General features: G+C 47.1%; 1 protein-coding gene across 1 annotated transcript in view; it reads left to right on the top strand.

Moving 5' to 3' along the window:
- The window catches only part of U2AF2 (U2 small nuclear RNA auxiliary factor 2), a 124,396-nt gene extending 101,417 nt beyond the window's left edge, over window positions 1–22,979 (top strand). Inside the window, exons 7-11 of the mRNA XM_033960493.1 lie at window positions 12,480–12,559; window positions 12,981–13,103; window positions 13,897–13,983; window positions 15,415–15,663; window positions 22,376–22,979. Coding sequence (XP_033816384.1) covers window positions 12,480–12,559; window positions 12,981–13,103; window positions 13,897–13,983; window positions 15,415–15,663; window positions 22,376–22,510 — 674 coding nt within the window. The 3' untranslated portion in view covers window positions 22,511–22,979. The remainder of the gene's footprint in view (window positions 1–12,479; window positions 12,560–12,980; window positions 13,104–13,896; window positions 13,984–15,414; window positions 15,664–22,375) is intronic.
- The last annotated feature ends 1,229 nt before the right edge of the window (window positions 22,980–24,208 follow it).

Below are 24,208 nucleotides of genomic sequence, written 5' to 3'. Positions count from 1 at the left end.
TGAAGATGGTGACGGAGTTCAAAAAAGTGTGGGATGAACACACAGGATCTAGAATCAGAAAATAATAGTAAATATTGAATAACTAAGGCCAGTACTGGGCAAATTTGCACGGTCTGTGTCTGTATATGGCTGTTTAGTTGAGGATGGGCTGGGGAGGGCTTCAATGGCTGGGATGGTGTAGATGGGCTGGAGTTAGCTTCGACGGAGACTTCAGTAGTTGGAACCTAAGCATAGTACCGGGCAGAGCTTTGGATTCTTGCCCAGAAATAGCTAAGAAGAAGAAGAAAAAAATTAAATTGAATCAGGTTGGGCAGACTGGATGGACCATTCGGGTCTTTATCTGCAGTCATCTACTATGTCTTCTCATGGTGGATGCTCTCCCGTTGCCTCTCTCACCTGACCTTCAGACTCGGGGTCCCATTCCTATGTTCCATCCGGATCCCTTTTGTCTTATGGCTTGGCTCTTGAAAGGGAACGCCTAAGTAAGAAAGGTTATTCAGATAAGGTGATCCTCCACCCTCTTGGGTTCTCAGAGACTTTCCACCTATCAGGCTTATGTGCGAGTTTGGTGTCTCTTTGAGGAGTGGTGGTCCTTATGTGGTGTGGTTTGTTCCCCTTCGCGCTTCTTGCCTCACATCTTGGAGTTTTGCAAGATGGCCTGGACAGGGGTCTTGCCTGGTCTTCCATCTGGGTTCAGTTTGCAGCTTTGCCTATGTCTCCGGACGTGGTTTGGTTTTTGAGAGGGGCAAAATTGCTCTGGCCGCCAGTGCGGCCTGGGATCGCAATCTGGTTCTTTCCTTGCTTTGAGCCTCTGGGCTCCTGCACATTGAAGGACCTTAGCCTTAAGACTATCATCCTGGTGGCTATTACTTCCGTGAGATGGATGTCTGAACTGTGGGCCTTTTGTTTTAGCCTCCCTTCCTGGAATTCTCTAGGGAGCGGGTCATGCTGCGGTTGGTTTTTTCCTTTCTGCTAAAGGTGGTCTCGTCCTTTCATGTCCACTAATCCGTAGGGCTCTTTGGAGCAGACAGTTGTGCAAATTGGATGTCCGTAGGGTCCTTTGCTCTTATGTTCAGCGGACCCAAGAGTTCTGGAAGTCTGATCATCTTTTTGTCCTCTTAGCGGGTTCTCGTAAAGAGGACAGTGCTTCCAAGGCTACCGTTGCACCCTGGATCATGGAAGCTATTGCTTCAGTGTACCTTCTTTAAAAGAAGCCTATTCTGGAATTTCTCAAGCCTCATTCCACTCGGGGTCCGTCAGCTTTTGGGCTGAGTCTTTTCTTGTACCTCCGGTGGATATCTGGCTGCAGTTTGGTCTTCTCTTTATTCCTTTGTGCGATACTACTGTGTGGATGTTCAGGCGTATCGAATTGCGGTGTTCGGTGAGCATGTAATTGTGGCGGCCCTTCAGGGGGGTCCCACCCATGATGGGTACTGCTTTAGTACATCCCATCAGTTTCTGTGCCGGTCTGGAGGGGATGATAAAGAAGGAGAAATTAAGTTCTTACCTGCTTATTTTCTTTATTTTAGTCCCTCCAGACCAGCACAGACACTGCGCTGTTTGGTGTTTTTGCGCGAAGAGTATGACTTTTTCTGCAGTGTCTTTCTCTGGGTTGTTAGGGGAGATTATAAGAACAGCGGGGTTTGGTTCATCTGGCATAGCTGGCGAGCTGTGGGGACGTTATTGAAGGTTCTTGCTCTAATCGATATCCAACAGTATTTCTCTTTTAGTTGGTATTCTTCTGGGAGTGCTGCTGTTATAGTTCAGTTATTAGTTTCTTAGTTCTGCTTGGCTATTCGTCAGACTGACTGTACTTGGAACTGCACAGCCCACTTATACTACAGCCAAACGTTTGTGCCTGTCTCCACCTGCTGGAAGAGGTGCGTTATAACCCTTCAGTTTCTGTGCCGGTCTGGAGGGACTACAAGAAAGAAAATTAGCAGGTAAGAACCTAATTTCTCCATGGTTATTTCAAGAAGACGGAAGTGTTTAGTTGCTACGATTATTTGTTTGTGCTGTCTGGAGGCCACAATAGGAGAGGCAGCAGTTCTTCGATCTCCACTGTCTCCTGCAAATGGTTCCTGATTGATTGTAAAGAATAGTATTCTATGTGTATTTGTGACTTGTTCTTTAGTTGAAGAGATTTAGTTGATTAATTTGAAACTTGCTTTCTTCTTTGGTACGAACATATTGACAGGCAAGACTGCACAGGGTATTTATATAGGCTGCTTCAAGTCAGTTTTCAGTTTCCTGTTGGTAGGAGGGCATATGTCTGGACTGGTCTGTTAGGACTAAAGGGAAAAAAAATAGCTTGCAAGATCTAATTTCTTAATATTTGGACCTTTCCCACCCACCTTTCCCCCTTGGTATTGTTAACTGATTGAGGATCTAATTCTGGGAAGTGATCCTCAAATGTCCACTGATAGAACAAGCTGTAGCAGACAAACATTTGGGGGGGTTGGGGTTGTACCAGTGCTCAAATATCCATAGTTAGTGTGAGGGATCAGTGAGTTGTGATGGCAGCACAGGGAGAGAAAGTCTGTGGGGCCACTGTTGGGGCAATTATTTTATGCAATGGCAAATGCCATGTCTGTGATGAACAATACTGCGGAAGCCCCTAATGCAGTGTCTGCAGAGGGATTCCAAAGTAATTCAGGGGTTGGCCTCGGAGATGGCAGGGAACTGATTTTGGTGGGAACTACCATCTTTAATGCCTCCCATGCTGAATTGGCCCCTCTGCTGTCTGCTGTGTTTTGATTTGATTTACTGTTTTTGACAATTAGTATTAAAGTGGTTTACAATTGAATAAAATACAGTTTACAGTACACTTTATGATCTAAAAATCAGTCAAATCATGTCTACAGAGAACTTAAAAACAAGATAAAACTTTCTGGTTCAAATCTTCAAAATAGTACAGAACTCAAATCTTTAAAGGCATTTTTGAAAATTCAGTTTATCAAAATGTTATGAAATCTGACATAACTGGATATATCAACTACAAAAATAGCCCAACACAACTAAAGACTCTAATCCTTGTAGAGGTCAGTTTTGCCAAGTTCAGTGATAGAGATTATAAAAAAGCATGTTGAGATGATCAAAGGGGAATGGCAATAAGGAAAGATAACCCTCAGGAGTTCCTGTATACAGTACTTCCTAGAGTCCATTCTATTAATGCACAGCCTGAAATTCAGAGTCCCCTATGGTCTGGTTATTCATTAGGGGGGGGGCAGGTGATCTCCATTGTGGAACGTTGTCTCATTCCTCCTCCTTACCTTCATTTGAGGCACTATTGCTTGGATGTGCAAACTTGACAAGATACAGAATTCAGGATGAGGGTATAGACTGGGGGATTATCTGTTTCTGTATCACCTGGTAGACTGGTATAGTTCTTATGAATGGGTTATATATATCACTGCTACCAGCAGATGGAGACTGAGCACAAACTTGTATATCAGGATAGATTCCCCCCTAGCAATCCAGTCTTCCTCAGTCTCCGCTAAAGCAGGTGGTAAGACTAATTCGGCTCCCCTCTTAGTACTGTTGGAACTTTGTTTTGGACTCCTGGGTTTCCCTTTTGTGCCGGGTAGAGCTTGGATGGGTCCTATTTGGGGATCCATCCGATCTTAGGGGTGTTAAACTCAGCGGGTCTCGTGCTGGGTCCCTCCTCCAGCTCCCCACGTTTTTGTAGAGGTGCCTTAGCCGGCGGCCTGGCCCCCTGGTTGGTCAGCCTCCAGCTTTGAGAGCCGTGGAGTCTGTTCTGGTTAAGTGAAAAAAAAAAAATTCTGAGGTGTGCAGGTCTAAAGGGCTCATTTCCCTTCAAAACTGCCTTTTTCTCTGTTTTTCTCAACTAACCTGCACTTTTCCTTCAAGATAGGGCGGTTTTCAGCACAGTGAGCACTTTTAAAGGGAAAAAGTGTTCATTGTGCGCCAGACGTGAGGTACTCGCGGCCGGCCTGTGCAAGCGTTCTGCAGGCTGGAGCGGTGGGGCACCCCGCTGCATGTACCTCGTGAGTCAGCTTCAGATTGCGACGTCCAAGCAGAGGGTTCCCTAGCTACTGATGGTCAGGGAGAAAATTATTCCCTTGCCACTGGAACAGCTGGGGATTCCCTTTTCGCGTTGGTCGGTTCCTCAGCGTCAGGAAAGTCCCAAGCTTTTCAGATGTGGCAGGCCGCAGGAGAATTTCAGCGGGAACCTCCTCCTTCATTTCAGTTACCTCAGGTGACCTTCCCCCTGTTCTGGAAATACAGGGACAAGATATGGCAGTGTCCCCTGCTGGAGCAGGTAGTCCCTTGGGACCGCCGGGGGTCTTTCCCCCTGAATTTGTAAAGCTTATGTGCTCGCGGCTGGAGGTTCCGTGTCCTCTCGTGGGGGGGGGGAGGGGAGGGGGGTGTTGCCCTCGACATCTTCCCAAGTGCGGCCCCCACACAGCAGTGGTTTTGCCCCCTCTATTCCTCTCTCATCCAAACATCTGAGGGTCTCTTGGAATGAGGATTTTTGCCAAAGGAGCAAGATGTATTTAATGAGGACCTGGACCCTTGGGGAGATTTCCAGGATCCACTTGGGGTCAAATTCCGCCAACGAGGGGTTCGAGCACCCTTCTGCTGGTGAAGATGCGTCTGAGGTGCGCATTTTTCAGTGGGAAGAGTTTCATGAGCTAATTCTTCAGGTCGTCTTGTTTTTGTACTTTGAGGACATCGTGTCGGAGCCCCCGCTTACGGTGGATCCCTTGCTTAAGGGGATCCGATCTACTTCCCGCTCTTTTCCTGTGCATCAGGATATTCAGGATATGCTCACACAATGGCAGGTGCTGGAAGCTCCCTTTCGTTTTGTGCGCTCCATGGTCCACCAGTGTCCCATTCCTGAAGGGGATAGGGACACTCTTAAGTCGTCTGTGGTGGACGCGGTTGTCTCGATCATCTCTAAGAGGATACCATGCCTGTTGAGGGCGGTGTGGTCTTGAAGGACCCAGAGGAGTGTAAGTTGGAGTCACTCCTTTAAAAGAGTTTTGATGTGACTGCTCTGGTAGTCCAGGCGGTGATTTGTGGCGGGCTGGTGACTTGGGCGTGTTTTCGCTGGGCCAAGCATGTATTTGACTGTAAATCTGAGGTTTGGGAATTGCTCAAGCGCGAGGTGGCAAAGATTGAATTGGGTGCTTCTTATCTTTCAGATGCCATATATGACCTCATGAGCTTTTGCTAAGTCGTTGGTATTTGCAGTGGCAGCTCGCTGTACCCTGTGGCTTTGTGCTTGGTTGGCGGATTCGATGTCCAAAGCTAAGTTAACAAAATTTTCTTTTAAAGGATCTTTCTTGTTTGGTGAGGACCTGGACAGGTTGGTTAAGACTCTCACTGATTCTAAAGTGCCTTGTTTGCCTAAGGATAGGCCTAGGGCTGGCTCGAGGTGGGGCTGCTCGTGGGCGTGATTTCCGCCGTTCCAACGTAGTCGAAGGGCTGCCTCTTTTCAGTCTCCTGGGCTCTCTAGAGGCAGGTTCTTCCAGCACATGCAGTCCTTTTCTTGGGGCCCACCAGGTCCCCTGCCGCCCATTTTAACTCCTTGCTGGTGCCCGTCTTGGTTCCGGTGGGCTCCCAGCTGAGGGATTTTTATCCAAAGTGGGCAGACATCACGCATCCGATCATTGGGTTCTGGAGGTGATTCAGGACGGTTATGTTCCGGTGTTTGCCCATTCCTTGCCAGATCACTGTCTCACTTCTCCCTCGCAGTTGTCGTGGAAGCAGCAGGCCTTTCGCCAAACCTTTCAAAGATTGTTAGATCTCCATGCGGTGGTTCCAGTTCCCCCGCTGGAGTGGGCATAGGCTCGTACTCTATTCACTTTGTGGTGTTAAAGAAAGAAGGGACCTTTCGGCCCATCCTGGTTTGAAAGGGGTCAACAGGGCTCTTTGCGTGCCTTCCTTCGGCATGGAAACTGTGGTCTGTGATTCTGGTGGTTTAGCCGGTCAAGTTTCTGACCTCTCTAGATTTGACCGAGGCCTACTTGCACATTCCTATTTGGGCCTCCCATCATCGCTTCCTGTGCTTTGCGATTTGGGGGCAACACTTTCATTTTTGTGTATTTCTCTTTGGTCTGGCCACGGAGGTGGTTTCTTGGTCGATCAGTGTCTTAGAGACCAAAGCCATCCGTCTGGCACTGTTAGCCTTCCAGTCCTTTCTGATGGTCAAGTCAGTCAGGGTTCTGTCAGACAATGCCATAGCGGTGGCTTATGTCAATCAGGGGCACCAGGAGCACTTTGGTGGCACAGGAGGCGGCTCTGCTCATGGTCTGGGTGGAGTTTTATCTTCAAGAAATATCAGTCTCCCACATAGCCGGAGTGGAGAATGTTCAAGCGGACTTCCTAAGTCATTATGTGCTAGATCCCGGAGAGTTTGTCTAAGCCCGGTGGCCTTTCAGTTGATAGTGCAGTCTTGGGGTCAGCCCCTCATGGACTTGATGGCCACAAGTGTCAACGCCAAAATGCCCCACTTCTTCAGTCGTTGCAGAGATGGTCAGGCCGAGGGCCTAGATTCTCTGGTTCAATCATGGCCAACGAGGGGGGTTGTTCTATGTCAGGGGTGCCCACACTTTATGGGCTTGCGAGCTACTTTTATAATGACTAAGTCAAAATGATCTACCAACAATAAAATTTAAAAAAAACACAAAGCACAATGAAAGGCAGAGAAAATGTTAATTATTCATATTCCGGGTTTTTTCAAAGAGGTCACGGCAGGGGGACTCTATGCAATGTCACCTCGGTAACAAAATACAAAAATAGACAAATACACCCCCTCCCTTTTTACTAAACCACAATAGTAGGTTTTAGCACAGGGAGTTACGCTGAATGCCTCGCGCTGCTCTCAATGCTCATAGGCTCCCTGCGCTAAAAAACGATATTGCGGTTTAGTAAAAGGGAGCCATAGTGCAAAATATAGACAGCAGATATAAATTCTCAAAACAGACACATTTTGATCACTAAATTGAAAATAAAATCATTTTTCCTACCTTTGCTACCTTTGGTGATTTCATGAGTCTCTGGTTGCACTTTCTTCTTCTGACTGTGCATCCAATCTTTCTTCCTTTCTTTCAGCCTCCTGTATGTTTCCTCTCCTCCAGACCTCATTCTCTCCCCCAATTTTTTATTTCTGTCTCCCTGTTCCCCCTTCTTTCTGTCTCCCTGTCTGCCCCATTTCTTTCTTTCTCTGTGCCCTCCCCCAAGCCACTCGGTTTGCTGCCACCACCATCGGGGAATAGCCCCCAAGCCACCGCCGTCCCAAGCTTTCCCTGCAGAAGCGTTGCGCTGACCAGCATTCCGCACCCTGATGTCAATTCTGACGTAGGAGAGGAAGTTCCGGGCCAACAAGGCATTTCTTCTCATTCCATCCAGCCTGAGCCCCATCTCTCCTTGATCCAGCATTTCCCTTCTGTGTTTGTCAGAATTACCATTCCACCTATTTTCCAGCATCACCCTTCTTTGTGTCCATCTCACTTATATCCCTATCTCACCACTTTTTCAGAATCTTCATTTGTCTCTGTCCTTGTCTTTACCCCATGTTCACCATTTGCCCTTTCAATGTCTTTATCTCTTCCCCCCACACACACTTTTTCAGCATTACTTCTATGTCTCTATTTCACCTCCTCTTCATGTCCCCTCTGTATCTCTATCCTTATTCAGTAGGTCCTGCTTACCCTTTCTCTTCTTTGTGTCACTATCTCCATTTTCAGCTTTCCCCCCTTTTCCTTTGTTACTGCACCCGGTAGCCAGAATCTTTCCACCCTCCCTCCACTCCGGCCCAGCCCAGTATGAAATATTTCCTTTTGTTTCCCTCCCCTCTCTCTTTCTCTCTCTCTCCTCCTCCCTCACCCACGAGTCCTGCATCTGGCCCTCTCCCTTCTACCTGCACCTGGCAACACCCCCTGCTCCGCGGCTCTCTTCAGCAACTCGTCAGCAGCGGTGATCAAGACAAGCTGCCGACATCGAGGCCTTCCCTCTACGAGTCCCGCCTTTGTGGAAAAAGGAAGTTGAAACAAGCGGGACTCGCAGAGGGTAAGCCCCGACGTCAGAAGCTTGTGTCGATCACTGCTGCTGAGTTGCCGAAGAGAGCCGTGGAGCAGGGGGTGTGGCCGGAAGCAGGTAGAAGGGAGAGGAAGATAGGAAGGCTGTAGAAGCTCCGGAGCATGACACTGACCCCGGCCAGGATGATTTCTTTTTCAGGCTGCTGCTGCTGCCGCTGCCACCCCCCACCCGAAATGACAAAAACAGCCTAATGCCCGCGTCGGCGTCTTTGACGTCGGGGAGAGGAAGGCTGATAGGCCCGGTAGATCGGGATGGCAACACGAGTCTATCACGGAGCCCGGGATGGGCTCTGCGATCGACTCACGTTGCCTTCCTGAGCTACCTGTCGATCGCGATCGACGTGTTGGGCACCCCTGTTCTATGTGTTCTCTCCGTGGCCATTAGTGGGCAGACTTCTCTGCATACTTCGACATCCAGGCCTTGTGGTTCTGGTGGCTCCGGATTGGCCCAGGCTGCCGTGGTATGTAGATCTGGTGAGGCATCTGGTGGTGGATCCTCTTCCTCTAACTCTCTTGGACGACTTTCTGACTCAGGGTCCCATTCCAATGTTCAATCTGGATAGGGGACTGGCTTGGTCTTCTCTCCGGGTTCAGCTTGCGGCCTTGTAAGCCTTTCGTGGGTTGTTGAAAGGTCAGCGTTTGACTGCCATTCCTGATGTGATTCGCTTCTTGTGGGCGGCCAAATTGCTCAAGCCTCCCGTCCAACCCTCTGTTCTATCTTGGGATCTGAATCTGGTTCTGTCAGTTCTAGTGCGCCCTCCCTTTGAACCGTTGGGCTACTGCTCTTTAAATGACCTTACTCTTGTCTTGGTGGCCATTACTTCAGCTAGACGTGTTTCTGAGCTGCAGGCTTTCTGTAGGGCTTCCTTCTTGGAGTTTTCTAGGGAGCGGGTTGTCTTGAGTCCTGTTCCTTCCTTTCTGCCAAAGGTAGTTTCTCCTTTTCATGTTAATCAATCTGTAGTCCTTCCAGTGTTGGGTAGTCGGGAGGGCTCTTCTGAGCAAAGACAGCTGCGCAAGTTGGATGTTGGTTGGGTCCTTCGCTCTTATGTGCAGAGGACCCAGGAGATCAAGAAATCAGATCATATCTTTGTCCTTTTAGCGGGCCCTCATAAGGGGGATGGCGCTTCTAAGGCTACTATTGCGTGCTGGATCAAGGAGACTATTGCTTCTGCTTATCTTTTAAAGCAGAAGCCTGTTCCAGAATTTCTTAAGACTCATTCCAGCTTCTTGGGCTGAGTCTTTAGTGCCTCCAGTGGATATTTGCAAGGCTGCAATTTGGTCTTAAGAACATAAGAAGTTGCCTCCACTGGGTCAGACCAGAGGTCCATCTCGCCCAGCGGTCCGCACCCGCGGCGGCCCATCAGGTCCACGACCTGTGAAGTGGTTTCTGAACACCTCTACAACCTACCTCAAGTTCTATCTGTACCCCTCTATCCCCTTATCCTCCAGGAACCTATCCAAACCTTTCTTGAACCCTTGTACAGAGTTCTGGCTTATCACCTCCTCCGGAAGCTTGTTCCATGTGTCCACCACCCTCTGGGTAAAAAAGAACTTCCTAGCATTTGTTCTAAACCTGTCCCCTTTCAATTTCTTCGAGTGACCCCTAGTGTTTGTGGCCCCCCACAGTTTGAAGAATCTGTCCTTATTTACTCTCTCTATGCCCTTAAGGATTTTGAAGGTTTCTATCATGTCCCCTCTAAGTCTCCTCTTCTCCAGGGAGAACAGACCCAGCATTTTTAACCTGTCAGCGTATGAAAAATTTTCCATACCTTTTATCAGTTTAGTCGCCCTCCTCTGCACTCCCTCGAGTACTGCCATGTCCTTCTTGTGGTACGGCGCCCAGTACTGCACACAGTACTCCAGGTGCGGGCGCACCATTGCGCGATATAGCGGCATGATGACTTCTTTCGTCCTGGTTGTGATACCCTTTTTGATGATGCCCAGCATTCTGTTTGCTTTCTTTGAGGCTGTCGCACACTGCGCCGATGGTTTCAGTGATGTGTCTACCATCACCCCCAGGTCCCTTTCAAGGTTACTCACCCCTAGTAGTGTTCCCCCCATTTTGTAGCTGAACATCGGGTTCTTTTTCCCTACATGCATGACCTTGCATTTCTGTACGTTAAAACTCATTTGCCACTTATTTGCCCAGTCTTCCAGTCTCGTTAGGTCCCTTTGCAGGTCTTCACAGTCTTCCGTGTTTCTAACCCTGCTGCAGAGTTTGGTGTCATCAGCAAATTTGATAACCTCACATTTTGTCCCCGTCTCCAGATCGTTTATAAATATATTGAACAGTAGAGGTCCCAGCACCGACCCCTGCGGAACTCCGCTCGTGACCCATTGCCAGTCTGAGTATTGGTCTTCTCTGTATTCTTTGTCAGACACTACCGTGTGGTGGTTCAAGCGCATCAGGATGTGGTATTCAGTGAACATGTTCTGGTGTTGGCCCTATGGGGTCCCACCCTTCATCGGTACTGCTTTGGTATGACCCATTTGTAAGGACTATATCAGTCTACCAGGCGATACAGAAGGAGAAATTAGGTTCTTACCTGCTAATTTTCTTTCTGTTAGCCTGTAGACTGGTATAACCCCCCACCTTATCTGTCTTTGTGCGGTGATAGCAGGTTTTTGTTTTACTCGTGTGTAGATTTTCTGTTTTTCTGCGGGTTCTAGTATTTTTCTATGGCCGGGAGAAGGAAGAACAGCGGCTATGGCTTAGCTGGTGAGCTGTGGGGATGTTTTCTATACCTGGATTAAGTTCTACACATGTTCCAACAGTAGTTTATAAGTATTTGTTGTTTTTCCACTCCTGTTTGGAATGTGTTGTACTCATTTTCAGTTGAAGTCTTTCCTAGATTCTGCTTTGCTGTTCGGCAGACTGGATTGCTAGGGGGGAATCTATCCTGATATACAAGTTTGTGCTCAGTCTCCACCTGCTGGTAGAAGTGAGGTATATAACCCATTTGTAAGGACTATACCAGTCTAGGCTAACAGAAAGGTTCTTACCTGCTAATTATCTAATTTCTCCTTCCCATCTACAGATATAATATTCCCATAATAAATGAATCTCTATAATCCCTTATTTACTTTTGTCTTAATTTTATGGCTATTTTAATTTGTGGTGTTCTTGGACAATGCCATGGTAGTGACCTATGTCATTCAGTAGAGGGAACACAGTGAATTGTGCTCTTAGTAGAGGAAGCACTGATGCTGTTCATTGTGTGGAGCAGCTTCTTGCACCATTGGTGGCCCATACAGTTGGGACCAAGAATATCCATGTGGACTTTCTGAGGATTCTGCTTAACGGTTGTTGCTTCGGGAGGCCTTCAGCAGCATCACCAGCTAGCGGGGCAGATTAGTAATGTATTTGAAAGCATCAGGCCAGAATGCAAAGATTTTACTTGACTACAGCTGGAGGGAGAAATGTAACTTGGAAAGTTAATTCACATTGCTCCAAGAGTGAATTTTCTAGGCCTTCTCTGTGTTTTTATGTGGCTATTGGTTGATGGGTGAGGTCCTGTAAAGATTAGCAGCACATTCAAAGCTTGTAATGCTGGTAGTTCCAGGTTGGCTGCAGCACCCCCTGGAGTATAGATTTGGTGCAATTTAGAAGAGGGCATGAAGCTTCCACAAGGCAGAGGTCTACTCCATCAAGGTCCAGTAGTCATAGATGATCTGTTCCTGTTGAAGGCATGTTTGAGGCACAAGGGCTATGTGGAGCTGCTGATTTCCACCCTCTTGCAAATGCAGCAGCATTCCACGACCTTTGCTTATGTTAGTCTGGCAAATTTTGGAGGGCTGATGTTCAGGGTTTGGCACTCTGTCCATTTCAGGCCTCAATAGTTCAGGGCACCTTTTCTGTTGTCTTTCTTTTCAACTTGAGACTTTTGATGGAGAAAGGGGCGGGTGGGGGGTGAATCCTGGATTTGGTTGTGTTTGTAAGTGGCTCAGGATTTCTCACTTGTACAAGGAAATTGGTCTCTGTTTCTTTAATAAAATTAAAAATTACTGGCGAGCAGGAGCTGCACAATAGCTTGTAATACTTGGCAGAGCTTACAACTCTGCAATCTGACTTCATCTGCTGGCTGATAAGTATAACCCAGACATGGGCAACTCCGGCCGGAATCCAATCCGATTTTCAGGATTTCCCCAATGAATATGCATTGAAAGCAGTGCATGCAAATAGATCTCATGCATATTCATTAGGGAAATCCTGAAAATCCAATTGGATTCCAGCCCTCGAAGACCGGAGTTGCCCATGTCTGGTATAACCTTTAAGTTCTGAACTTGTCTAGTTAGACTCAAGGAAAGAAAACGATCAAGTGAAGACCAAGTTTTTCCATACCTCTACTTTACCACTCTCCCCACCACTTGGTTGTATATATCCCTCACTCTGTTTTCTTCCTCTCTGTTCAGGTGTTGTATCGACTGTGGTCCCTGATTCTGCGCACAAGCTCTTCATTGGTGGTCTGCCCAACTATCTTAATGATGATCAGGTAACCATGTTATCAGCAAGCATGTAGACTATTGCGTTAATCTTGATCATTTCATTTTAAGGCTAGATGAAAGGTCTAGGGAAGTGTGTTGGGAAGAAGTGAAACAAAACTCCTAATCTGCTCCCTTTTTTCTGTTTTGAGCTAGTATATCAGTATTAAGCCTGTGATGTCCAAATGGCACTCTTCTGGGTTCAGGGGACTGAAACGTGTAAAGCCTCTGCAATGAGCAGTATATGAAATACTAATAAAACTTGAAACTTAAAGCATGCTGAGGATTTTGAGACATTTGAGCTAGCTGTTTCAAGTGTAGGAAGATTTAAACAGGGTAGAAGAGTGGATAGGAGTAGAAATGTGGCTTTGCCTGCATGGGATTCAATATCTTTTCCCTAATGTTGCTATGTACCCCTGCTGTCTTTGGCAGGTCAAGGAGCTGTTGACTTCTTTTGGCCCCTTGAAGGCCTTCAACCTGGTGAAGGACAGTGCCACGGGTCTATCAAAGGGTTATGCCTTCTGTGAATATGTGGACATCAATGTGACAGATCAGGTGAGAGGTCATTCTCTTGCTATCTTGTATGCCTGTTGGAAGACTGGTTGGATGCGACCTAGGAACCAGACTTATCTCTGGTATGATTTTGTTCTTAGGCTCCCATTCAGATGGTGTATGGTAAGCCCTCAAACTTCTCTTGAGTGTGGTTGGAGTGCCCATGCCAGGGGAGGCTTTGTGGAAGTGGACCTGTGCAGTTCACCTCAGTTCATTGATTCAGACTTCTGCTCTCCACTTGAGGCTAAAATAACACATGTTGCAGAGTGTATTCTGTTCTGAGCCAGTGACATTGGGACAGAATCATCTTGCCTATTTAGCCTCTTTTTTTAACAGAGTGAGTAGAGAGCTTGGGGATTGATATGATCTGGGTTAAAGGCTTCATTTGAATAAGGGCTCCTTCCCCCAGAACTTTTGAGTTGGCTGTGGTTGTATCCTATGGGATGAGACATGTAAGACACCTCTTCCTGCTTTATTTGGTTACCCTGGGAGGAAGGGACAGATGAAGATAAAACTACAGCCCTTGCCTTGCTGACTCGCTCCTCTGTACTAGTTCTACAATGCAAGTGTATATATTTTTTTAAACATTTCTCGAAATCCTCTCGCAGGGTCTGGAGAATTCACACCTCACTGATCCTGAGTCTCCTCCTCCTCCACCTAACCTGGATGCGAGGGCAGAGCTGATTGGTTCCTGCTCTCCCGTGCTTTCCGAACACGCAGAACTGAGATGCTCTGGGTGCGGTGCGTTCACCCCTACTCCCCATCAACCCCTGTACCTCTCTCCTTTCTCTCACAGGCCATCGCTGGATTGAATGGAATGCAGCTGGGAGACAAAAAGCTTCTCGTCCAGCGAGCAAGCGTCGGAGCCAAGAATGCTACGTTGGTGAGGAAGCTCCCAGCTCACTGCCTATCCCTGGATTGCACGAAGAGCCAGTACTGGAGGCCTGTCATGGGGAAAATGATTGGGTTCCTGGGGAGGAGAATAACCTCCTAGGGCTAATGCCTGCTGCAGGAGGTTGGCTAGTTTTCACCTGGCATGGGACTGGTTACAGGAGATGGAGAAAGAGGTGAAAATGATCCAATGATCAAGTCCCTCATTAGGGAACCCAGCAAGTCCTCCTGGGTCAGGACTATATTTTGCAGAAGAATCTTCCTTGTGGTCTTGGGCTGTCTGAGAGCAGTTGTTTTGTTGGGCAAGACCCAATTCTTGCCTAGTTTTTGAGATTTATTTTATAATATATTCAGTATTGCAGTGAAAAGCATGACCGGTGTGATTGGGGGGGGAGAGGGTTGTCTTCCCTTTGCTAGTACAGGTAGTCCCCGGTTTAAGAATGAGTTCCGTGTTTAAATCGGTTCTTAAGTTGAATTTGTATGTAACTTGGATCTTGTTTCTCTTCACAAAGCCGCGGGCAATGCTACCTACTTGCTGCCCGTGGCTGACTTGGCAGCCTTCCCTCTGAGCATAGAGTATTGGAAAGCTTTCTTTCCCTCCCATAGTCTGATCTACTATTCTTCTCACCTTCTCCACCTCCTTGAGGCCCCCCTCTTGCATACCTTTCCATCAGTCCCACTGTTCCCTCTCCACCACCAAATCCAACTTTTCTCCCTCTCATTTCTTTTCCCCATGCATTTCTTACCACACTCCTTTCCCACCACCATATCCAATAATTCTCTCTCCTTCCCTATGCCCAACAATTCTCTTTCTTCATTTCCTCATGTGCACCATCTCTTTCCCTCTCATTCAACACCCATGCCCAACAAGTCTCCCTTTCTGTTCCCTCCCCCACCTCAGCATATTTCCCTCCATTCTTCCATCCTATGTCCCAAGTTCAGAGGAAAGGTTTCCAGATCAGCTGAGTGTAGGAGCCGCTGCCCACAGCTTTTGAAGAGAAGCAAGGGCAGCTAATTTCTTAGAAGGAGGAAGGATCCAGCCAGAAGGAGTTAAATACTCGCGGGAGGGAGTCATGAACTTGGGACACAGAATAGAGGGAGGAAGGAAGAGAAAGGGGCATATTGGGACATGGGAGGGAGAGGAGCACATTGGAACACTGAAGGGAGAAGTCCGATGTAAGTCAGACATTCGTAATCTGGGGACTGCTTGTATATTTGAGCTTTTGTTTGAAGGTTGTATTTGTGGTTTTAAGCAGGCAGAGGAATCCTTGGTGCAGTATCATAATGCAGTGTAGGAAGGGTTGTTAACAGGTTGTCTCTTCTCATCCATACACTGAGTGAGGTAGGTTTGGGGTGATAGATGGTGTTTAGATTGCAGCAAGGTACAGTTCTGATTTCCTTTTCTTTCTTCCATGCTCCCCAGAGCACAATAAACCAGACACCGGTCACTCTGCAAGTGCCAGGGCTAATGAGTTCCCAGGTGCAGATGGGTGGGCTCCCCACAGAGGTGCTTTGCCTGATGAACATGGTCTTGCCCGAAGAGCTGCTGGATGATGAGGAGTATGAGGAAATCGTGGAGGACGTGCGGGAGGAGTGCAGCAAGTATGGCATCGTTAAGTCCATTGAGATTCCCCGCCCTGTGGATGGCGTTGAGGTGCCTGGATGTGGCAAGGTGAGCAGCTGTGCCATAGGCCAGCCTCTGTTTTAAGAAAGATCAATATAAGAGTTAAGTGGTTAGCTGAGGGACAATGCGGGGTAGAGAAATAGGTGGATAATGTGAACCTGCATTCTTTAGCGCTTCTCCAGACCGGTACAGTTCACTGATGGTAATAGCTCACCGTGACCAGCAAGTGGAGACTGAGACAAAACCTTTTGGCTGTAATACAAGTAGCTGTGCTTCCCCCTAATATAAGCAGTCTGTTCTCAGTCTCAGCAGGTGTGGTAAGCTGTTGCCAGACTTCCTATGGTTAGTGTAAGCCTGCTCCCTTGGTTAGTGTAGGCCTGTTGGAAGTTGTTTAGTGGCTTTCTTGTCCCCGTCTGGTGCCAGCAAGGCATTTGACTTAGAGAGCCAATGGAGTCTGTTCTGACAGAAAAAAAATCTGAGGCAGTGCCGGTCTGAAGAGAGCCTTCAATTGACTAATTGATTTTTTGTTAACTGGCACTTTTCTTTCAGCTCATTGTGCTTCAGACGCAAGGTCGATGTGGCTGGCCTGTGCTCGCAGTGTGCCGGCCGCCGCGAGGGTAATCGTCATCTTCAGGTGCAGGTGTTGAAGTAGGCCAGCTGCCCAGGCCTGATTCAAAGGCGACCTCACACACTATATACTGGTTTCAATAAGTATATATTTATTTAGTCAATCAATAACAGCTTACAGCAATAAAGTATTTAGCATATAGCGTAACAGAATAAGGTGATCCTCAGGCCCGAGGGTCCTCTGGTGTCTGTTCTGTTCTCTTCCTCCCAGAGGCCTGATTTTATACATTTCTTGGTGGCCAACACCACATTGACCTAAATCACATGATACATTTTTATTGGCTATTTTCCTATGCATTACTGCCTAACTACATTCATTTATTGGCTGGTTTCACCTGCGTCATGTTATATGTTCGCCCTGTTTTCCGTAAGACCTAACCTTTTCCCCGAAATGCCTCTTTATATACCATATAAGCGTTTCTGAGCATCAAACCCCCTCCCAACTGTAAATATTTCTGACACCTGCTATTAGATGATATTTCTTGAGAATTCTATCTTCTGAGAATTCTATCTTCGGACCATGGTCTGTGTTTATCTCTTCATGGTATCTGGCTGGGTGGGCCCTGGTGCAAAACTACAGCAAACCCACAGCATCAAGACCTGTTGCTTTTTCTCTAGTTTCACTGATACAGTAGTTAATTTAACTTAAAAATAGGGCATTTCCCCATCTTTGCATACTCTCTGGTAAATGGTGTGAAATAACTTTCCACAGCTAATCTACTGTTTCCATCAGCTGCAGAAATAAGATACCAGTTGCAGGGGGAGAGAAAGGTTTCTGTAGAGAGAACAGTTTCTGTGAGCTTCTGGTTTTTCCCTATCCCACTTCACCTGGTTTAATGTCAGGACTTACAGGGATCTTTCAGAACTTCCATGCTTTCCATCTTCCTCCTCCTCTCAGTGTCTAGGGATCCCCTTCATGAGGTCGATACAGCCAGCCTGTGCTCATGGTGTGCTGGTTGCCGTGAGGGGTAATCCTCGTCGTCTTCGGGTGCAGATGTCCAGGGATCCCCTACCGGTTCCCCTGCTGCCCGCCCCGTCCAATGACTCCTTGCCAGCGCCTCCCCTGATGCCGGTGGGCGCCTAGTTATAGGAGTTTTACCAGGGGTAGGCTGAGATCACGACGGATCAGTGGGTCCTGGAAGTGACTTGGGACGGTTATGCTCTGGAGTTTTCCCACTCTATGCCAGATCTCTTTCTGTTTTTGCCAGATCTCGTTCCATCTTTGTCAGATCTTTTTCCGTCACCGTCTTTTTGCATGGAGACCCTGAGTTCTGTCGGTTCAGCTGGGGGGGATTCCTGAACTCTCGATCTGACGGAGGCTTACTTGCATACTCTGATTTGCGACTCATCAGCGGTTCCTTCACTTTGCGATCTTTGGGACGGCACTATCAGTTTTGTGCTCTTCCTTTTGGTCTGGCTACGGCTCCACGGACGTTCACCAAGATTATGGTAGTCGTGGTGACGACTTTGCGCAAAGAGGTCATTCTGGTTCACCTCTATCTGGATGACTGGTTGATCCGAGCAAAGTCCTTTCAGGCGAGCTCTCTAATTACGGCTTGGGTTGTGGAGTTCCTGGAGTCACTGGGATGGGTAGGCAACCTGTCCAGGAGCCAGTTGGCTCCGTCTTCTGCACCTGGAGTACCTTAGGGTTTTCTTCAGCACCAGCTTTGGGAAGGTCTTCTGCTGGAGCCCTGAGTAGTCAAGTTGCAGTCGCAGATTCGTCTTCTGATGGCTTCCCAATGTCCTTGAGCACACATTTTTTTCTAGGTCTTGGGGTCGATGGCGGCTTTCCTGGACGTGGTTTCATGGGCCCGGGCTCACATGCACCCGCTTCAGTATGCTCCGCTTTAGCGGTGGTCACCCCAGTTGCATGATTTGTACTCTCCCATGCCTCTTTGGGGTTTAGTTTATCACAGTCTCCGTTGGTGGCTCCATTCTTCCAATCTGGGGCAGGGAGTGAGTCTGGGGAGCTCAGTGTCTCGGTCGCTCGGCTCAGGGCAGTTGGTCTCCGGAGGAGGCATCTTGGTCGATAATGTTCTGGAGACCAGAGCCATCCATCTGGCGTTGCTATCGTTCCAGACTTTGTTGACGGGCAACTCTGTTTGGGTTCTCTCTGACAGTTCCACGACGGTGGCCTAGGTAAATCGTCAGGGGGGAACCAGAAGTCATCTGATGGTGCAGGAAGCTGCTCTGCTCATCGTTTGTGCAGACACTCATCTTCTGGACATCTCGTCTTCCCACATAGCAGGAGTGGAGAATGTCCAGATGGACTTCCTCAGTTGTCACGTGCTAGAACCCAGAGAGTGGTGTTTCGTTCCCGTAGCCTTCGAGATGATTGTGCAGACTTGGGGTTAACCGGTCATGGACCTGATACCATGAGTGTCAATGCCAAAGCATCCCGGTTCTTCAGTCAGCGCCTGGATATTCAGGCCGAGGAGCTGGATGCTCTGGTACAGCTTTGGCCAGTGGACGTGTTTCCTCCATGGCCGATGATGGGCAGAGGAGTTCTTTGCATTGCTCAGCACCCCGGCCACGTGATCCTGGGGGCACTGGACTAGCCCAGGCACCCGTGGTACGCGGATCTGGTTTGTCATCTCGTGGCAGATCCTCTTCCGCTGTCCTCTTGCCTGGCCTTCTGATTCAGGGTCCCATTCAAATGTTCGGTCCAGGTCCCTTTTGCCTTACAGCTTGGTTCTTGAGAGGGAATGCCTAGGTAAGAAAGGTTATTCAGGTAAAGTGATCTCCACTCTCTTGGGGTCCCAGAGGCTTTCCACTTCTCGGGCTTCTGTGCGTGTTCGCTTTATTTTTGAGGAGTGGTATGCCATGTGTGAAGTGGTTTCCTTTTGCGTCTCTTTGTCTCACATCTTGGAGTTCTTACAGGATAATAATAATAATAATAATAACTTTATTCTTATATACCGCCAACAATCTTGCGACTTCTAGGCGGTTTACAATAAAGAGAAATTGTACAGACAGCGAATTACAGAGTATAGCAGTGTACATCTGATTATAACAACATTAATCGTGATAACAACAGTTCGTATGCTGCAGGGCCATGCGGCTTACAAAGAATTAGAAAAATTCCATAAATTGAATGGAGTATTCATAGTTAGTGATTAGGAGTTAACAGTTTACAAGTTCGGTTTTGGGATGGTATTACGAAGGGGGGCTATTGTCCTAGTTCGTTCCCTAGGTATTTCGAGAACAGGTAAGTTTTTAGGTGTTTCCTAAATTCTCCGTATTTGTTTGTGTGTGTAATTAATTTTTCTAGGTCTTTGCCCCATAAGGCTGCTTGGTAAGATAGAAGTTGTTGATGTTATATTTGCATCCTCTAGCCGGTGGGGAGATGAATTTCAGGTGTGTTCTTCTCTCATGTCTGTTGGTTGGGAATGAGAAGAGGTCTGTTATGTATTTAGGGGCTAGACCGTGTAATACCTTGAAGCAGAGACATCCCAGCTTGAACTTCGCTCGTGCCTCCATTGGCAGCCAGTGCAGGAGTCGGTAGGAAGGGGTTATGTGATCAGACTTCTTCAGCCCGAAAATCAGCCTGACTGCTGCGTTTTGTATTAGTTGTAGTCCCTGCATTTGCTTCTGGGAGATTGCCAGATGGGTAATGTTGCAATAATCAAGGTGGTTTAGTATTAGGGATTGTACTAGAATTCTGAAAGCTGAAGCGTTGAAGTATGCTCTAATGGACCTAAGTTTCCAGAGAGTGAAAAACCCTTTTTTGATTAGGGAGTCTACATGGTCTTTCATTGTTAGACCTTGGTCTAGTATTACCCCCAGAACCTTCATCGTTGGTTGAATGGGGTAGTTAAGATTATTAATGCGTACTGATTTTGTCGTATTATGTGCGTGTGGCGAGGCTATAAAGAATTTAGTTTTGTCTGAATTGAGCTTCAGTTTGAATTCTGTGGTCCATTGTTCCATCAGGTTTAGCGCTTCTGTTGTTATGGGGGTGATTTCGGAGGGAGACGCAGTGGTTGGATCTACAGCTTCAGCACCCTGGGGTTGTGGGTTCAAACCCCGTGCTGCTCCTTGTGACCCTGGGCAAGTCACTTAATCCTCCATAGCCCCAGGTACGTTAGATAGATTGTGAGCCCACCGGGACAGAGAGGGAAAATGCTTGAGTACCTGATTGTAAAAAAAAACCGCTTAGATAACCTTGATAGGCGGAATATAAAATCCTAATAATAAACGGGATAATGATTGTGAAGTCATCTGCATAACTGAATACTTTTATACCTCGCTGGGCCAGCTGCATGCCTAGTGAAGATATATAGACGTTGAAGAGTAGTGGGGATAGTGGGGATCCCTGTGGAACGCCTGATGGGTTTCTCCATATTTTAGAGAGGTTGCAGTTGAAGCGTACTTGATAGGTGCGGGTCGTAAGGAATCCTCGGAACCAGTCAAGTACCTCACCTCCGATGCCGATTGCGTCTAGACATTGTAGTAATTTTTCGTGATCCACCAAGTCAAAGGCCGAGCTCATGTCGAATTGCAGGCCTGGCCTGGACAGGTTCCTGACCTGGTCTTCTCTCCGTGTTGAATTTGTGGCTTTGTTTGCATTTCGCGGTTTGCTGCAGGGTAAGCGTTTAACTTCTTATCCGGACGTGGTTTGCTTTTTGAGGGCGGCTAAATTGCTTCGGCCTTTGGTTCTGACTTGGGATCTCAATCTGGTCCTCTCCGTGCACCCTCCCTTTGAGCCCCTGAGTTCCTGCTCATTGAAGGACCTTACTCAAGATGGTCTTCCTGGTGGCCATTACCTATGTGAGATGTGTTTCTGAGCTGTAGGCTTTCTCTTGTAGGCCTCCCTTCCTGGAGTTTTCTAGGGAGTGGGTTGTGCTGCGGCCTGTTCCTTCCTTTCTGCCGAAGGTGGTCTTGCCTTTTCATGTCAATGAGTTCGTGGTCCTGGTTTTGTGTAGTTGGGAGGGCTCTTCAGAGCAGAGGCAGTTGTGCAAGTTGGATATCTGTCGGGTTCTTCGCTCTTATGTGCAGTGGACCCAGGAGTTCCGGAAGTTGGATCATCTTTTTGTCCTCTTAGCGGGTCCTTGTAAGGGGGATGGCACTTCCAAGGCTACCATTGCGTGCTGGATCAAGGAGACTATCACTTCAGCATACCTTCTTCAGAAGAAGTCTGTTCCGGATTTTCTCAAAGCTCATTCCACTCGGGGTCAGGCCGCTTCTTGGGCTGTGTCTTCTCTGGTACCTCCAGTGGATATCTGTAAGGCTGCAGTTTGGTCTTCTCTGCATTCCTTTCTGCGGCACTACCATGTGGACGTCCAAGCATGTTGGGATGCGGTGTTGGATGACCATGTTCTGGTGGAGGCCCTCCGGGGGTCCCACCCACGATGGGTATTGCTTTGATACATCCCATCAGTGAACTGTACTGGTTTGGAGAGGTGCTAAAAAAGGAGAAATTAGGTTCTTACCTGTTAATTTTCTTTCTTTTGACACTGCAGACCGGTACAGTCCCCACCCTGTCTGTCTGACTGTCTGTTGTTCTTGCAGGAGTTACGGGAAGAATGCAATTTTTTTAATTTTTTATTTTTCCTGTGGATTCTAGGATTTTTCTAGAGTCGGGGAGATTAAAGAACAGCGGCTATGGCTCAGCTGGCGAGCTGTGGAGACATTTGCTGAAGGGGCTTTTTCTATGTAATTTCAAACAGTATTGCTCTATGCTAGTTGTTACTCCTGTTCGGAGTGTTGTTACTGTTCTAATTAGCACTTCTTAGTTGTGCATGGCTATTTGGCAGACTGGTTATATTAGGGGGAAGTACAGCTACTTGTATTACAGCCAAAAGGTTTTGTCTCGGTCTCCACCTGCTGGCCATGGTGAGCTATTAGCCATCAGTGAACTATACTGGTCTGGAGAGTCTAAAAGAAAGAAAATTAGCAGGTAATAACCTAATTTCTCCTTTCCAGTGCTTTGTATGTGGATTCCTGAAATATGTGGTAAGCTGCTCAGCAGCCTGTCCAAAGTGGTGTTTCATAATGGGATAATAGCTGTTCTTTATCTTGCACCCGCACACACTCCTCCGGATCCTGGTTGTTTGTTTATGGAACAGTTATGACTATTTCTCCCCAGGCATTCATAATTGAATATTTTCTCTGCTCTTCTCCCTCCCTATAGATCTTCGTGGAGTTCACTTCTGTTTTTGACTGCCAGAAGGCCATGCAGGGACTCACAGGCCGCAAGTTTGCCAACAGAGTGGTGGTCACTAAATACTGCGACCCGGATGGCTACCACCGTCGGGACTTTTGGTAGAAGAGCACCAGGAAAAAGGGGCTTGGGGAGGGGCATACGGGGGATGGGACCCAAGAGAGAGAGAGAGAACAAGGGTATAGGCTGGGAGGGAGCCTCCCTTTTTTCCTGGTGTTACAGCCGGACAGATCCCCCCTCCCCCCGGTTCAGATAATTGTGTGTTAATATTTTATGGCCAAACTCAAAATCTCTCTCCCTTTTCAGACTGGTATTCCTTTGACTCCCTCCCATCCCCCTTTGCGCCCCCCACCCCCCTTTATTTGAAAATAAACCAAACGGAAGCAGAAATAGATCTAACCCTTTTCCCCAGGATCTCCCTCCCCCCCCCCCCCCCCAGAAAAGGACCATTAACTCTCTGTGGTGGTTATGCTGTAGTAAAAAATTTTTTTTTCTATTCTCTCTCTCTGTGACCGTTTCATATTTGCTAAAGACTATTTGCGCATTAAAAACATTTGGTTGTATTTTACTTTTACTCTGTATCTTGGATATTTTCCTTTAGGTGAGGGGGGTGCTAGCTAGTTTATTTGTGTGTTTTAATTTTAAAAATGCATTGTCCACACAAGCCTCAGTTCTTTGCAGCTTACAAATTAATAACCCCCTCCCTTCCCCCTCTTTTTCTCTTATTTTTTTACTAAAGCATGGAAGAGGTTTTTAGTGCCGGCTGGCACACTGAATGCTCTGCGCTGCTCCAACGCTCATAGGAACTCTGACCATTGGAGCAGTGCACAGCATTCAGTGCAAATGCTCCGATGCCCATTCAGTACCTATGGGTGTCGGAGCTTTTAACACGTTTGTCCAAGCTATTGGGCTTAGTAAAAGAGGGGGAAATTGAGGGCTGGTGATCTTCAACTTTATTTGCCTGAAATACTGGTGTATCAGGTATTAATTGTCTGCGGATTATAACATGTGAGCAGGTTGATTCAATTCTCAACATGGAAATAAGTGACCCCAGGACCAGAGCATTCAAAATTTAAAGAAGTCAATATTGTAAATTGAATTCTCCATTCAGTTGGGAATCATTGGAGGTGGTAAAATATTTATTTACAAAATTTGTGACCCAGACCATCTACAATTCCAGGTGGCTTACATAAGAACAAAATTAACAAATATACAACATGTAACATATTAAAACAGAAAGTGTAATACTTTATACTTAAAATTAGAAACATGACAGCAGATAAAGGCCAAATGCTCCATCCAGTCTGCCCACATGCAGAATCCACTATCTCTGCCTCTCCCTAAGAGATCCACCAGCCTTTCCCACAGTCTTTGACTTAAGACAAATTAAGAGACGAAAATCTGCCTGTAGCTGCCTGTAGCAGCTTCCTAAAGCGGAGTACTAATTGAACTGGGGCTGTCATAAATCCTGTTTCCCTTTATTTCTATAAACTTTCCTGCCTAAAAGAGGGAATTTCAAGGATGTTCCAACTGAGATCTTAATAAATGAGTGGGGATGTAAATCTTGAAGGCAGTGGAAAGACTTACTGGGGATTCATCCTAAAATATTTTGGACTCAAGTACTGTGATCTTAAAGCAGATCTTCCAAATAAATGATTGCATCGGTATCTGTGTAGTATAATTATAACGGAACCCCCATGAAATCAACCCAGCTGCAGCATTTTGAGCTACTTGAAGTGTATAAAGAAACGTGTTTGGTAAAACGTAACAGGGCATTGCAATAATCAAATAATGGAAAAACCA

Source organism: Geotrypetes seraphini, chromosome 10 (genome assembly GCF_902459505.1).
Source record: "Geotrypetes seraphini chromosome 10, aGeoSer1.1, whole genome shotgun sequence".
NCBI classification, from domain to species: domain Eukaryota; kingdom Metazoa; phylum Chordata; class Amphibia; order Gymnophiona; family Dermophiidae; genus Geotrypetes; species Geotrypetes seraphini.
The sequence above is the reverse complement of the archived record's forward strand: the minus strand, read 5'-3'. Positions and strand labels throughout refer to the sequence as shown.